The 15386-nt window shown below is 37.1% G+C and overlaps 1 protein-coding gene across 5 annotated transcripts in view; it reads left to right on the top strand.

Annotated features, from left to right (window-relative positions):
• The window catches only part of STAG1 (STAG1 cohesin complex component), a 369927-nt gene that overhangs the window by 151211 nt on the left and 203330 nt on the right, over positions 1-15386 (top strand). For all 5 annotated transcript variants that reach the window (XM_044754937.2, XM_070493352.1, XM_070493351.1 and 2 more), the window contains one exon: positions 11845-11941. In XM_044754937.2, the coding sequence (XP_044610872.1) occupies positions 11845-11941 (97 nt within the window). The remainder of the gene's footprint in view (positions 1-11844; positions 11942-15386) is intronic.

Raw genomic sequence — 15386 nt, 5'->3', positions numbered from 1 at the left:
ATTACCAGTATGTCCCTGCTGTCCATAACAGATAATGTACCCACCTTGTCTTTAATGAGTAAGTATGGCCACTTGGGCTGTGTTACCTTGAATCCTGTCATCTCCATTGAAACCTGGGAACTCTTCTTATTTATTTTTAAAGTTTTTGGGGTTTTTTTTGAGGAAGATTAACCCTGAGCTAACTGCCGCCAATCCTCCTCTTTTTGCTGAAGAAGACTGGCCCTGAGCTAACATCTGTGCCCATCTTCCTCTGCTTTATATGTGGGATGCCTACCACAACATGTCCGCACCTGGGATCCAAACCGGCGAACCCCGGGCTGCCGAAGCGGAATGTGCGCACTTAGCCGCTGCACCACCAGGCCGGCCCCTGGGAACTCTTAATGGCCACAGCCCTTACTCATACCTGGCTTATAAAGGAGAGTAACCACAGACTTTTATAAGGATATGTATATAGTTCCTCTCTTCACTAGTGTGGTTCTCATTGCCTTCTGGGCCCTCTTGTGGAGCATAGTTGAGGAGTTAGGGGTATGACATTCTCATATGATAAATCCAGTCCAACATTCTGAACTGTCTAATCGTTGGATTCTTTCCTCCTCCATCCATATCAATTCTAGGGAAGCTCTGGCATCTCAACCTTTAAATCCAGCTTTCAGTGCATCACCCGGATAAGCTGTTATAGCCATTTCCAGCTACATGAAGTAATGCATTAACTCTGGAATCTCTAGTAAGTGCGCCCATCCATATCAATTAATTTGGCCTGATGTAGCATTATATTCCATCCTCCTTGGTCAAATACTTCTAGAATCTATTGCCACACATGGTCCTCGGGTATGTAAGCTATTTCCTCCTGGGTCATAGTATGTCCCTATACCCCCGGAACATGCTGAGATTTGACCCTAGTTATGGATCTAGTGGCAACAGGGGCTGGTTGTGCTGGATCTTCAGGAGAATGAGCATCACCCTTCAAGCCGTCTGCCCGTATGAGATTATCAGAGGATTTTCAAGCCAAGGAAGGCTAGTGTTCTCAGACACTGGAAAATACTTCCAGTGATGCGAGGCTTCCAATTACTAGCAGGGGTTGGGGCGGGAGGAGGAAAATTCAAAAATGTTAATTTTATCCAGGACTACCAGATGTCTCTGTTCCAGGTTTCAGGATCCCATTCTTTCCTGATCAAGGTCCTGACTTTCAAATGAGAAACTAGATGAGACTGAATTCAACTGTTGTAATTCAGCAACTTGCACATCTAAATTTTAGGCTTGATTTTCAGCCATATCAACCTCACTCCTACAAGAAAAAAGAGATTCTTCTAGGGGAATCCTGGAAGCTCTCTGGTTTTCGCACTGTGACTTACCTTAAGCTGAGAGTTAATGGACTTGTGCTTGTCATTTTCTCTTTAAGTACCCAAGTGTACACAAAAGAATCTGTCTTACACTGCTATCCGTATAGTCATGATTACTGCCTTTGTGGCAAATATGGCAGCCACTTAAGCTCTCAAGACACGTGCTTAAGTTGATGCTTCATCACAATGAGCCACAGGTGACAACTTGATAGATTTTTTTGAAACTTCTGCATGCCATAGATTACTAGCATCTCATTTCCTTGGCAAGGAGACCAGCCTTGTGCTTAATCACAAGGGCATGACCAAACCAGTCCCAAAATCTCATCTTCATTGGTTTATCTTCTGGAACCACTCCTGGGACCAATTCTGTACCAATCTGGATTCAATCAGGAGTCAGAAACCACACAGTAATTAGAAATTGGTAAAATTTATTTAAAATAATTAGTAAACTATGATAGAGGAATAACTATAAAGATTCAAAGATAATTCTTAGGGGAACCCTAAGACTGAAGGACATTTCTCAAGGAAAGACAGACTTGGAACTGAGGCTCAGACCTTGTTGGATAAGGTGAGATTGCAGCCCATTGAATGACAGAAGTTAACAGGATTGCCTCAGCCAGAGCTGATTCACAGTTGCTGGGCAGCAGGAAACAACACTGTCTGAGTTGCAGTCGTGTTGAGTATGGTAGACAGTTGTTCAGTGGAAGATGAGGCACTGCTGTTGGCATGAGACCTGAAACTTGCCAGTATCCACATCAGGAGGGCTGTATCAGGAGGATAATCATCCATCCCAGGCTGGAACACAAGGTTGCCAAAGGAACTGCACACTCTTGGCATGAGGCTGGGACAGACCACCACTGGATTTCCTTATATACACTCACTGCTGATGGACTATGCAGCAAGAGCAAGAAAAGCTAACCTTAACATACCTAAACCAAGAAGAGCAGCCCCCTCCCCCCTGCAGTGTCATTCCAGAGGTGTATGCTAATAAAGCTTAACATAGTGCTTATTGCAAAGGAGAAATGCTTATAAAGTCTTGTCTATTATCATAGAGCAGATACTAAAGGGTAACTTGGGAGCTGAGGCACAATAAATTGATAATTGACACAGAGGCTTTCCTCACTGTCTGGTGTTGGCAGGTATTTGCTTATCTCAAGAGATCAAGAGAGAGGCATTGAATGCAGATTCGATACTCTGTATGTGGAGATAGAGTTTGTATATCTTGTCTGTCTTTAAGTATTGGTCCTGATATTTATAAGATTTTCTCTTTCTCCTTGGAATATGTGAATTTTACCTGGATATGCTTATATGTAGCATTTTCCCATTAATTCTGGGAGCAACTAGATAAGCCATGTTAATGTTCAGATTTTAATGTTTTATTGATCAGTGAGTTTTCCTGTTAAAATGATCAGTTTAATTGTCTGTCTTCCTTTTTTTTCCTTCTTCTCAAACGTATGTGCCTGTTAGATCTACTATGTATATCTATCAAATCTTTTGCTCCTTTCCTCATGAATTCCATTTCTGTATTTTTGTTTCGTGTTGAGATTTTTCCCCCGACTCAACTTCCAGGACATTAAATTCACTGTCCATAGTGATTATTCTTTCATTCATCCAATGAATATTTTTTTTTTTTTAAAGATTTTATTTTTTCCTTTTTCTCCCCAAAGCCCCCCGGTACATAGTTGTGTATTCTTCGTTGTGGGTTCCTCTAGTTGTGGCATGTGGGACGCTGCCTCAGCGTGGTCTGACGAGCAGTGCCATGTCCGCGCCCAGGATTCGAACCGACGAAACACTGGGCCGCCTGCAGCAGAGCGCGCGAACTTAACCACTCGGCCACGGGGCCAGCCCCCATCCAATGAATATTTTAATTTGAAAGTCTTTTTTTTTTTTTTTAACTTCCAGAAAGTCCTTTCCATGCTTTAAATTTCCCATCTGTTTCATATGCACCCAATTTACTGTTTCTTTCTCCTTGATTGTTGAGTCTTGTAGGCATATTATTTTGCTTTGACTTCTTAAGCCTCTTTTCAGTTTCGCTGGTCAAGTCAAATTTCCATTCATGTGCTGCATGATGATGTTTTGGTCAAGAACAGACTGCATATATGATGGTGGTCCTATAAGATCAGTACATATAGCTTAGGTGTGTAGTAGGCTGTACCATTTAGGTTTGTGTAAGTACACTCTGTGATGTTCGCACAGTGACAAAATTGCCTAATGACACATTTTTTAGAACATATCCCTGTCGTTAAGCAACACATGACTATATTAGGATCCCTCCATTGGCACAAATTTATGTGTAACAAGTATTGCCATGGTCTCCATTCCTGTGAGTATCACACTAACCAACAGTTCTGTTAATTGACTAGTGCTTTCCCAGCCGTAGGAGTAGGAGGCAACTCAGCTTATCTTGGTGGTCCCCTGCAGTTCCTTTGAGGCCAAGAATTTGCAGCACGCCCTGCTGGGACCCACACCTGAGGGCTTCTACTAAGAAGATTCAATAATCTTTGAAGCCTTCAGTTTTTTGAAGAACAGGAAGTACTAGTCTTTCTAAGCTTTTTTGCCAGTATCTATCCACCTCATGCTTAGCTCAGAAGAAAACTTAATTTTGTGCTGTTTCTCTTCTCTAGCAACCCCTACAGAACCCATAGCCTTGCTTGAATCCTGGGCTTTCCTCTCTTGCTTGTTTAGTCCTGAATGGGAGTGTGTTGGAGAGTGCATTAAGAATCCATATTCAGACTGTCATTTGCCAAAAGTCCTCTGATGAGAGCTTCTGCAAGATAACTATTGCAAATGTAAAGACATCTTACAAACTGGAGAGAACTGTTACAAAAATTTGAGATTAAGAAGATTGATATTTAAAATATTTTAATTTATTGGTACCATTTCTGTACCATTTTATTTATATATCACTATCTTGCAGTGCTCAGCTCTAAACCTGCTTAGGTTACCAGGTTAAATTGCAAAGTCTACTTGTTGATAATGGCTTTCTACTTCAAAAGCAGAATAATACAAAACAAAAGAAAAACAAAACTGAGATTTAGTATCAAGTGAGAGTATGAAATATGCTATGCATAATATTTATTTTTCTGAAAAATGGTGTTGAAATGATACCGTGATCTGTGATTCCATTCTTAGCTATGGAATAAAATTTGGTCTGTCATGTGAAGGGTCATACCATTTATCTGAGCTTAAAAACAAATATCTCTGAGTTTAGGCCATAATATAATTGTATAAAAGGACAATGATGTGATCACATTGTCCAGAAACTACAGTTTAGTTAGTATGGTAGGAATGGAAATAGAAATGAAAGAGTGTTGTATGTGTAGGATCAGTTTTTCTCCCCAAGCCGTTGAAGAGTTACATTAAAAAAAAAAAATCAACAACAAGGGGAAAAAAGGCTTTGGAGAGCTCTGAAAATCAAGAACGTTTTAGCTTATACCTGAGGGTAAAATAACAGCCTCGTCTCATGAGTAATAAGGAGCTTTCAGTCTACCTATGTAGTATTTACATTTGTAGTCACAGAAAACATATATGATATTGCTAAAAGCTATGCTGAAAAAAATCATCTAACTATTAATTTGTTATACAGTGATTCTCAGTTTGGAAGAGAGAGGGCCCTTCATTCATTTAAGCTTCCTAGTTAGGGTCTTTAGTTGACAAATAGTCTGTTATCTTTGCCATCTGCTTGTCTTTCTCCAAAGCAAATGAATCTACTCCTAAGCAACAGTACAGAATACTAATTCTCTATGCCCTTGTCTGTTTAACCAAGGTCCTATCAAATAGCCTGCCAAAAGGAGTATATTTATTTAATAGAATTTCAAGAGTATGCACTCAGTGTATAGTGTAGATATCCAGATTGAACTGATTGGTGTCTCTTTACGTTTAGCTTATAAGAAGCTTAGAGGCAGATTTAAAACTCATTTTTGACTATGACATTAACTGTTCTGTTCTACATATTTGTATTTCCTCTTGTAGCCTTGACTTTTTTTTTGTTTTCTCTTTAGTTTTTCTTTCTCAATTTTTAAAATGTTATTTTTCTAACTACTGCAAATTCCTTATTATCCTGTCCTCTGTTACAGTATGATAAAATCATTATTATAGCAGATGTCATAATTTTTGTCATTTGACTGTAATCTGTGATTCACATGGTGTTTGTTATGGTTTTCTCATTGAGGATCTGTGGCTAAGTTCTTAGATATTTTCTTTGTAGTAAAGTCTTAGATTTAAACTTTTTTGGAATGGATTCAGGACAAATCTATCAGTGTCGCAATTTATATTTTTCCATGCTACTATATATGTGTGTACATGATATCATTTATTTTAAAAGTAGAGTCATATTATACACTTTTCTCTTTTCACTTAGTATGTTATGAACAACCTGTATCATTAGTACTAATATATAAATATAGCTCATTTGTGTTAATAGTTACATATCATTCTACTGTATGTATATACCATAACTTAATGAAATGTTTCTTTGTAGACATTTAGGTTGCTTAGTTTTTTTGCCCCAGTAAACAGTACTACAATATCCATGCAGGTGAGTATTTTTTCTGTGTAGGAACAAGACTGCATATAAATATTTGTAGCCAGAAGGGCAGATCTTGGCAGAGAGATGACTTGCCACTTACTAAAAATTTATTTTTCCTTTTTCATAGTAAAGGAAGTTCAAGGAGGGTACTGGCAAACAGAGACTCCATGTCTTCACTCCCCTTGCTATTAGATGTGGTTACTTAAGTTCTTGCCAGTGAAATATTAGCCAAAGTGGTATACCACTTCCAAACCTGAATTATGAAAATTGGCCATGCTTTTCTATGTTTTTCTCTTCTGTCAGCGGGATATTAATTTCTCAGGGTCAACCTTGGAAGCTTCTTACAGAGAGTAGTGGAGCCTTTGTCAGCCTAGCTTACAGAATGATTGTGTGGCTATAACTTGTGATCCAGATATTCTAAAGTTTCTTTTTGATTGACTGTGGATATGTTATCAGAAATGTTCTTTCTGGGGGGCTGGCCCTGTGGTCCAGTGGTTAAGTCCGCACTCTCCACTTCGGTGGCTCAGGGTTCGGATCCTGGGTGCAGACGTGGCACCACTCATTAGGCCATGTTGAGGCGGCGTCCCACATGCCACAACTAGAAGGACCCACAACTAAAATATACAACTATGTGCTGGGGGGATTTGGGGAGAAAAAGCAGGAGGAAAAAAAAAAAGGTTCGTTCTGGTAATCTTGGAGTTATACTGCTTGTCTTTCCCTATTCCCTAAATGAGGACAACCTATGTTGAAATGTGAGTTTCTTGAGGTGAATGCTTGAGCCATTATTTAGAGCTTTCTTTTATAAAGATTTGCAGTTATAAATTTCCCTGTAAGCACTGTTTTACCTGTTTTCTACAAAGTTTGATATGTTGTATTTTCATTGTCATTCAGTTCAAAATATTTTCTAATTACCAAACATTTGGGGGATATTTAAGGTAATGTTTTTGTTACTCATATCTAATTTAAATCCATTATGGCCAGAGAATGTGTTCTGTATTTTTTCAGTCCTTAAAAACTGATAGAGACTTACTTTTTGGTCTTTTGGTGAACGTTCAATGGATACTTAAAAAGAATGTGTATTTTATAATTGTTGGTGGTTATGTTTTATACATGTTAATTAGGTCACGTTTATTAGTAGTGCTATTTCACATCTTATGTGTACTTATTATTTTTTGTTTGTGTGTTACTTCTTCTATCAGTTACCAATAGAGATGTGTTAAAAATCTCAACATGATTATGAATTTGCATATTTCTTCTTTGATTTAAATTTTTGCTTTATGTATTTTGAGACTTGTTATTTGGTATATAAAAATTTAGAGTTGTTATATCTTACTGATGAGTTTACCACTTTTTTTTTTTTTTGAGGAAGATTAGCCCTGAGCTAACATCTGCTGCCAATCCTCCTCTTTTTTGTGAGGAAGATTGGCCCTGAGCTAACATCTGTGCCCATCTTCCTCTATTTTAAATGTAGGACACCTGCCACAGCATGGCTTGATAAGCAGTGCGTAGGTCCGCACCCAGAATTCAAACTGGTGAGCCCCAGGCCGCCAAAGTGGAGCTGTGAACTTAACTGCTATGCCACTGGGCCAGCCCCACCATTTTATTATTATAAAATATATCTTCATATGTTTGTAATACTCCTTTTGTCTTGATTTCTATTTTGTCTGATATAAACATAGTCATGACAGCTTTTTTATAGTTAATGTTTGCATAGTATGTATTTTGTCATGGTAGTGCTGGCCAGTGACAGAAGGCAGGGCCTAATCTATGTCCACAGGCAGCTGTGGGGTGCCTTGGCTCTTGCTGCCCTCACAGGTGGCTGCATATTCCCTCCTCCATGTCCCCCATGCATGCTTCAGTGGAGGTCAGTGATGGGTGTCAGGCCACTGGTGCACAGCTGGAGGGGCTAGTCCTGAGCATGGGCATAGTGGTAGATGTCAGGGGTAGGGAAGTGCTAGACTGGTGTCTTGCACTCACACAGCTGCAGAAGCCTGAGTTGGCTGTGAGTGTGGCTTCTGGGCTCCAGTGGGGATGTGGAGGGACTCTGGTCGCTGGTGTCTTGCACTTGTGCAGCTGCAGGGATCTTGGATGGTTGTGGTATGGGTTACGTGGTGGCGAGGAGAGAGTCAGGCAGCTAGGCTAGCATCAGCGAACGCAAGTACCTGTGGGAGGAAAGCTGGCGAGATCTGCGCAAGTCCACAGTGGCTGTGTTGGCCTTGGGCTTTGTCAGAAATCTGCAGTTTGTCCGCAGAGCTGGTCTCTGTGAACTGTGATTACTCCCACTGCTTGTCTGCTAATAATAGCTTCTGCTTTTTTCCCTTGTTCCTAGCTGGCTCGATACCTCTCAGTTTTGCTGTCTGGGCAGGGTGAAACTGAAGCAGGGCCTTTGCGCAGTGCACTTCCAGGCTGGCGAAGCTTGGTTGCTTATCTCACTTTTCCTTTCCTTGCAAGAGGAAATCTTTCTACCTGAGAAGTTCCTTCTTAAGCACTGAACAATGCCAGTTTTGGAGGATAGGATAAGGCAGGCAAAATGAATTGGCTTTCATTTTCTTCTTGTGTGATTATTCTCAGTTTTGTTTTGTTAAAACTTATAAGTGGACTCTAGAGGTCTCCAGAGCTGCTTTTGTTTGTAGATAAGTGTCCAATTGTTGATCTTTGTGGGGCAACCAGGAAATGGTTTTTTCTTCCAACTGATAGGCAGTTTTTTCTTCCTTTCAGTACTTTAAATATGTTGTTTCGTTATTCACTGGCTTTCATTGTTTTTGATGAAAAGTGTGCCATTTTCTTATTCTTTGGTCCCCTGTACATACCCTATAGCTGCTTTAAAATTTTTTCTCTTTATTGAAGATACTCAGTAATTTGATTTTGATGTGGCTCCTGTAGTTTTCTGTTTTATCCTGTCCCTCAGCCAAGACCCTATATGTTATTCACCTACTTATGCCTATACTTGGCAATGCCTCTAACAGTCACCAGTCTCTGCCAATTCAAAAGGGCTTATCTTTCTGGAGTTTAGTTCCTTAGATTCCTTTGCCTCCACATCTCTCTGATAGCTTTTAAAAGATATAACTGTGTTTTTTCCAGATGAATAACCAATTACTTCAGTGTCATTTATTATATAAACCACCCTTTTCCCTCTAAAATTGAAATATCTCCTTTGTCATAGCTTAAGTTCTACATTATACCTGGATCTATTTCTAAGCTCTATTCTCTTTATATTACTTTTGTAGTCCTATATTATTTTTAAACTATTTTGTTTTCAGTATGTTTGTCTTAAGTTTTAATATTTCTAATGCAAGTCCCTGCTTAGTCTTATTCAGAATGTTTTGGGCTCTTCGTATCTAACTGGTGGGATTACACATTGATACTAATCACTTTGGGAATTAAAGAAAATTTTGGTCACCATCCTAAGAGTGCCCTCACAGTGTTGGGCCCCATGTAGAACTAGGGTAATGGCTTTCTCCTCAGCTTTGTGCCACACTTTATTACCTGGATCACAAAGCATTTCTGCTTGGGCCCTGACTCTCAAAGTCACTCTTGACTGGGTCCATCCATTCTTAGTCCTCACCACCATTCTTAGCCAACAAGGGCTGACACATTGTTCACTAGAGCTGAACCTTGAACAGGTACCATGCCATTCTTTATTTTTCTTTTTACTCTTTCCTACAACTGTAATATTCTAAATTTCTATTTACTTTTCAAACAAAGCCTCCAAGATGCTAATGTGATGAGACAGAGAAAAACAGAGTGTTATGTATATCAGAAGTTAACTAAAAGTTTTCTCTGTTGCATGGAAGAAGGGAATGTGGTTGTTCCTCAATAGAAGAGGTGATTAAAGAAGAAGTATATTCATTCAGAATGGGTCAAATTAAAAGGACTGATAATACCTAGTATTGGTGAGGATGTGGAGTATTCGATCTTACACATTGCTGGATCCTCATCCATTGCTGGTGGAAGTATAATTTAATAAACCTGTTTTGGAAAATTGTTTGGCATTGTATACTAACCCTCAACATACATGTATTATGTGTGTTAACAAGTCTGTTACTAGGTATATATACAACAGAGAAAAATGTTTATGTCCATTAAAAGATGTGTACAGTTATAGTTATAACAGTTTTATTTGTGACAGCCCTAAAATGGAAACCACACAGTAAAATGGGTAATAAATTACAGTATATAAATATAATGAATACTACCCAGCAGTGCAAAAAAGGAATTACTGATATATATAACAATGTGACTGACACTCACTGATAAAACTTTGATTGAGAGAAATCAATCAAAAGATGATGCTATTTATATGAATTTCAAAAACATGTCAACTATTAAGGAATAATAGTGAAATAATCTGGCCATTATTATGGACTGGAAGGGAACATGAGGGAGCCTGTTTCAGTTATGAAAATGTTTTATATTTTCATCTTGGTTATGGTTACACAGGTGTTATGTATTTGTAATATTTTATCAAGGTGGTAAGTTAAGATTTTTGCATCTTACTGTATATAATTATACCTCAGTATAGAGATAAAAGTGAATTTAAAAAATTTTTTAAAATTATTTTTATGCATTTCCTCTGATTCCCTACCTCCACCCAAGAAAACCCCAAACAATTCTGCTCACTGGAATCACATTAAATTTGCCTAATAATCTGGAAATACTTTATTGATACAACACTAAGCCTTTTTTTAAAAAAAATCAGTGGTATAATACTTATTTAGGTAGTTTTCTATATCTTGTAATTTTTTATAATTTTCTTCATTGACATTTATACCTTTCTTGAATTTATTCTTAGATATTTTTAGTTGTGAACAGGCTCCTCATTTATGTTTCTTATATATTGCCAGTATTAAAAAGTTATTTTGTACTTTTGTCTTTTGTCAGCTGTTTTGTCAAATCTTTCCATTATTAATCTACTTTAGTAGAGACTCTTAGATTTTCTTATCAACTGTAGGAAAGGAGAATTGTCTTTACCAATATTTTACTAGATTTTCCGTTAACTAAAGATGAAAACCCGTGTTGAATGGTTTGGCATGTGTTCTTGTCTTGTTTCCTTTTTGAGTTGAAATGTCTTAAGCATTTCAACAACAAATATATTTTAGTCTTTGTTTTTATCTTGTTTATGTACATTTCATCTAACCCTAGTTTTTCTAGAAATTTTTTTTAAAGCTTGGCTGCAGAATTTTATCAGATACCTTTTGGAGATCCAGTAATGTAATCATTTAATTTATTTTTCTCCTTTTTTGATAAATTGAATTATTTGATTTCCCAATATTGAGCCATCCTTGCATTCCTGGAAAAAATGCATTTTTAAATATGTGATGTGTACTCTTTTTATGCACTACTAGGAGATTAGGTTTTCTGATGCTTTGAAAGTTTGTATTTATGTGTAAGTGAAATTAGTTTTTGTCATTTTTGCAATATGGTTTGAATATTAGTATCTATAGTTGCTTAATAATTATTACACTTAATGGAATTGGTAAAGTCAGGTTTGTATTGTGTGGATTTTGAACACATTTTGGAAACCTAGTTACTCACATTTTAATTGCCTTTAAAAATAAGAGAATCTTGGGCTGGCCTGGTGGCACAGTAGTTAGGTTCGTGTGCTCCACTGCAGTGGCCCAGCATTCACTGGTTCAGATCTCAGGTGCCAACCTACACATTGCTTGTCAAGCCGTGCTGCGGCAGGCATCCCACATATAAAATAGAGGAAGCTGGGCACAGATGTTACCTCAGGGCCAATCTTCCTCAGCAAAAAGAGGAGGATTGGAGGCAGATGTTAGCTCAGGGCTAATCTTCCTTCAGAAAAAACAAAGAGGGAATCTCTACTTTTATATGGCTGCAGAGAAATAATTTCAGGTAAGTAGTGTTCTTGGTTCAAATAGAGACACACAGAGAAAACCACAGACTTTTTTGGAAATTTATTTGCTATAAATATCAATTTTTTTGAAGTTTCATTTTTCTTTTTCTTTTCCACAGTCCGTTGTGGATGACTGGATTGAATCATATAAACAAGACAGGGACATCGCACTTCTGGATTTAATCAACTTTTTTATCCAGTGTTCAGGATGTCGAGGTACAGAATGTTGGAATAAATGATGTACATTGAGCCTGTCAGTCCATCAGTCTTAAATTTACTTCACCTTCAATTAGTTATTTATACTTCATCCTCGATTTATGTGCTAATCTTTTTCTGATAAAGAAAGTTATTGTTAAGTTATTTAAGGATATTTCATTTTGTTCTGGTCCATTTTGTTCCTAAAAACTAACTGACTTCTGAATTTTTTGAAATTTGGAAGGAAATGTAAAATTCATTTAATGAATTTATTAATTCAGTTTTTAGATCATAAGCTTTTACGCTTAATATTTTACTGATATTATTTTACTTATGCTTCATCTTAGGAACTGTAGTAGTTGTTAACATTCATTATTTTGTATCCTTGTCAGTATTTTGGTCCTCATTTTATGGATGAAGTACTTGAAACTCAAATACTTTGCTTAAGGTAACCTAAGTATCACAATCAGGTTTCTTAAGTTTACAATCTGTTGGAAATCCATAGACAGTTTGTTAAAATAGAAATTTATTTTTATTATATTAATAGATAACTGAGAGATTCTCTGGAATAGATAAGTCTTAATAATAGATTAGATTCTGCTACATGGGGTAAATCAGTTGGTAAATAACCATTCTTTGCCTTCCAATACAGAAAGAACAGTGATCTTTTATTGAGACCACTGATCAAATTGGTTTCTTAAAGGCTTTCTTATTTCTGTCTACCTTATCACCATATTGACATAAGTAGTTTATCAAATATTTACAGAGCACCTCCCTTGTGCTGAGCACTATTCCAGATTGTGCAAATGTTATCAAGACAGCCTCTGCTCCAGGAAGTATTAGAGTATGTGTAATTTTTAAAGGAGGCTTTATGGCAAGGAACAAAGAAGGAAATACACCAATAGTTCAATCAAGTGCTCTGTGCCATTATAAGAATAATAAACTGATGACTATTTAATGGCTATCTAGTATATGCTTTATGTACATTAGCTTATTTTATATTGGTTAACAGTCCTATCAGGCAGGTGTGATCTTTATTTTATAGATCAGGAAATGGAGAATAAAAGGCTTAGGTAAGTTTTTGGACTTCAAACAGTTTGCAAGTGCCAAACTCATGTATCAGAGTCAGGCTTGTCTCAGTCTGGATTCTATATACCTAACCACAGGATGCCATGGGAGTAACAAGAAGGGGCTTCTGATCCGTCCCAGGCTGTGTGTTTCTGTGTATGTGTGATGTGTAGATGTTTGTAAGAACGTGCATCCCAGAGGAGGAAACTCTGTGGTGAGACTGAGACTGAGTTAAAGAAAGTTAAGAGAGAGGGGAAAGACCAAAGTTAACACATTGTGCAAAAATGCGTGAAGGTAAGAAAGCATGGAACACACTAGTACAGAGAGTTTATGGGTGAATCCTAGAACATGGAAACTGGTGAGGCAAGAGATTAGGCTGTTGAAGGAAAGCAAGTTTAATTTTACAGCCTTAAAATGGGCAAGGCAAGTACTGAGTGATGTGCTTTACATATATTATTTCATCTAATCTATGTAAGTGTCTTGTTGGACTGGGTTTTAATTTTAAAATAACTGGTAGTCTTTAAAATTTTTCCTTTTGTAATTCATTCCCATGGTTCAAAAAACCGAGAAAAAATTGGAAATACAAAGCAAAAAGTCTTTACCACTTTCAGCCTTCCCGTCTATCGCCAGAGTTAACTGTTAACTACTTTGTTGTATATCCATCTATCTATCTAATTTCCATATGTATAAGTAGGAACATACTCTTTCCTTCTCCACTCTTAACAGGGAAGATACTGGTGTATAAAGAGCTTTCTCAGGTTTTTTTCCTTTTTCTTTTAATACAGCGTCATAGCATTCCCTTGAGTATGTGTATAATAATTTACCTAACTAGTCTTCTATTAACAAACCATTGCATTATTTTTAGTCTTTTGCTATTACAAACAGTATATTTTGTGTATACCTTATTTGCTCTTTGTGGAAGAATGTCTGTAGGTAAGTGTATTTGTAATTGTATTAGATAATGCCAAATTTCTTGCTATAGAAATTGCACTCATTTTTACTCCCATCAGTAATATATGAGAATGCTTGTTTCTTCTCAATCTATTCAACAAAGTGTTTTCATCCAATTTTTGGAATTGGTTTTATGAGCAATTTAAAAATTACACATCAGTGAGATTTCTTTAAAATTGACGTGAAATTCACTTGACAGACAACCATTTTAAAGTGTATAATTCAGTAGCATTTGCTGCATTTACAGTGTTGTGCAACCACCTCTCTGTAGTATTAAAACTTTTTCATCAACCCAGAATACCTCATATTCATTAAGTAGTCATTCCCCATTCCCCTCTCCCACCCAACCCTTGGCAACCACTAATCTACTTTCTGCTTGTATTGATTTGCCTGTTCTGGTCATTTTATATAAAAGGAGTTGTATAATATGTGACCTTTTGTGTTTTATTTCTTTCACATAGCATAATTTCTTCAAGGTTTATCCGAGTGGTAGTATATAAGAATAATTCATCCTTTTTTATGGCTGAATAACATTCTATTGTATGTATATATCACAATTTGTGTATCTGTTCATCTGCTGATGGACATTTGGGTTGTTTCTAGCTTTTGGTAACTATGAATACTGCTGCTATGAAAATTCATGAACAAATTTTTGTTTGAGTACTTGTTTTTAAATTCTTCAGGGTAAATGCCAAGGAGTGGAATTGCTGGAGCATATGGTAATTCTACTTTAACTTTTTGAAGAACTTCCAAACAGTTTTCCATAGTGGCTGCAGCATTTTACCTTCCTACCAGAAATGTATGAGGATTTTTATTATTCCATATCCTTTCCAACACTTTTATTTTTCAGTTGAACTGTCCTAGTTCTTGTGGTTTTGATATGCACTTTCTTAATGACCAATGAAATTGAAACTTTTTTTTTTCCTGAGGAAGATTTGCCCTGTTGGCAGTCTTCCTCTATTTTGTATGTGAGCCACCACTACTGCATGGCCAGTGACAGACAAATGGTATGTGTCCACGCCTGGGAGTTGAACCCAGGCTACCAAAGCTGAGCACACCTAACTTAATCACTAGGCCGCTGGGGCTTGTCCCTGAACATCTTTTTCATGTGCATTTTGGCCATCTGTATATCTTCTTTGAAAATGTGTATTCAAGTCTGTGCTCATTTTTAAATTTGATGATTTTGATTTTGTTGTGAGTTGTAAGAGTTCTGTATATATTCTGGATACTGAACCCTTATCAGGTATGTAACTTACAACTATTTTTTTCCCATTCTGTGAGTTATCTTTTCACTTTCTTAAAGATGTCCTTTGATGCACAAAGGTTTTAAATTTTTATGAAGTCCAATTTATTTAAATTTTTCGCTCATATATGTGGTGTCAAATCTGAGAATCCATTGCCAAATCCAAGGGCATGAAGGATTATCCCTCTGTTTTCTTCTAAGAGT

This window comes from Equus asinus, chromosome 21, assembly GCF_041296235.1.
Source record: "Equus asinus isolate D_3611 breed Donkey chromosome 21, EquAss-T2T_v2, whole genome shotgun sequence".
Lineage (NCBI taxonomy): Eukaryota > Metazoa > Chordata > Mammalia > Perissodactyla > Equidae > Equus > Equus asinus.
Note: the sequence above shows the minus strand (reverse complement) of the source record. Positions and strands in the feature narration are given on the sequence as shown.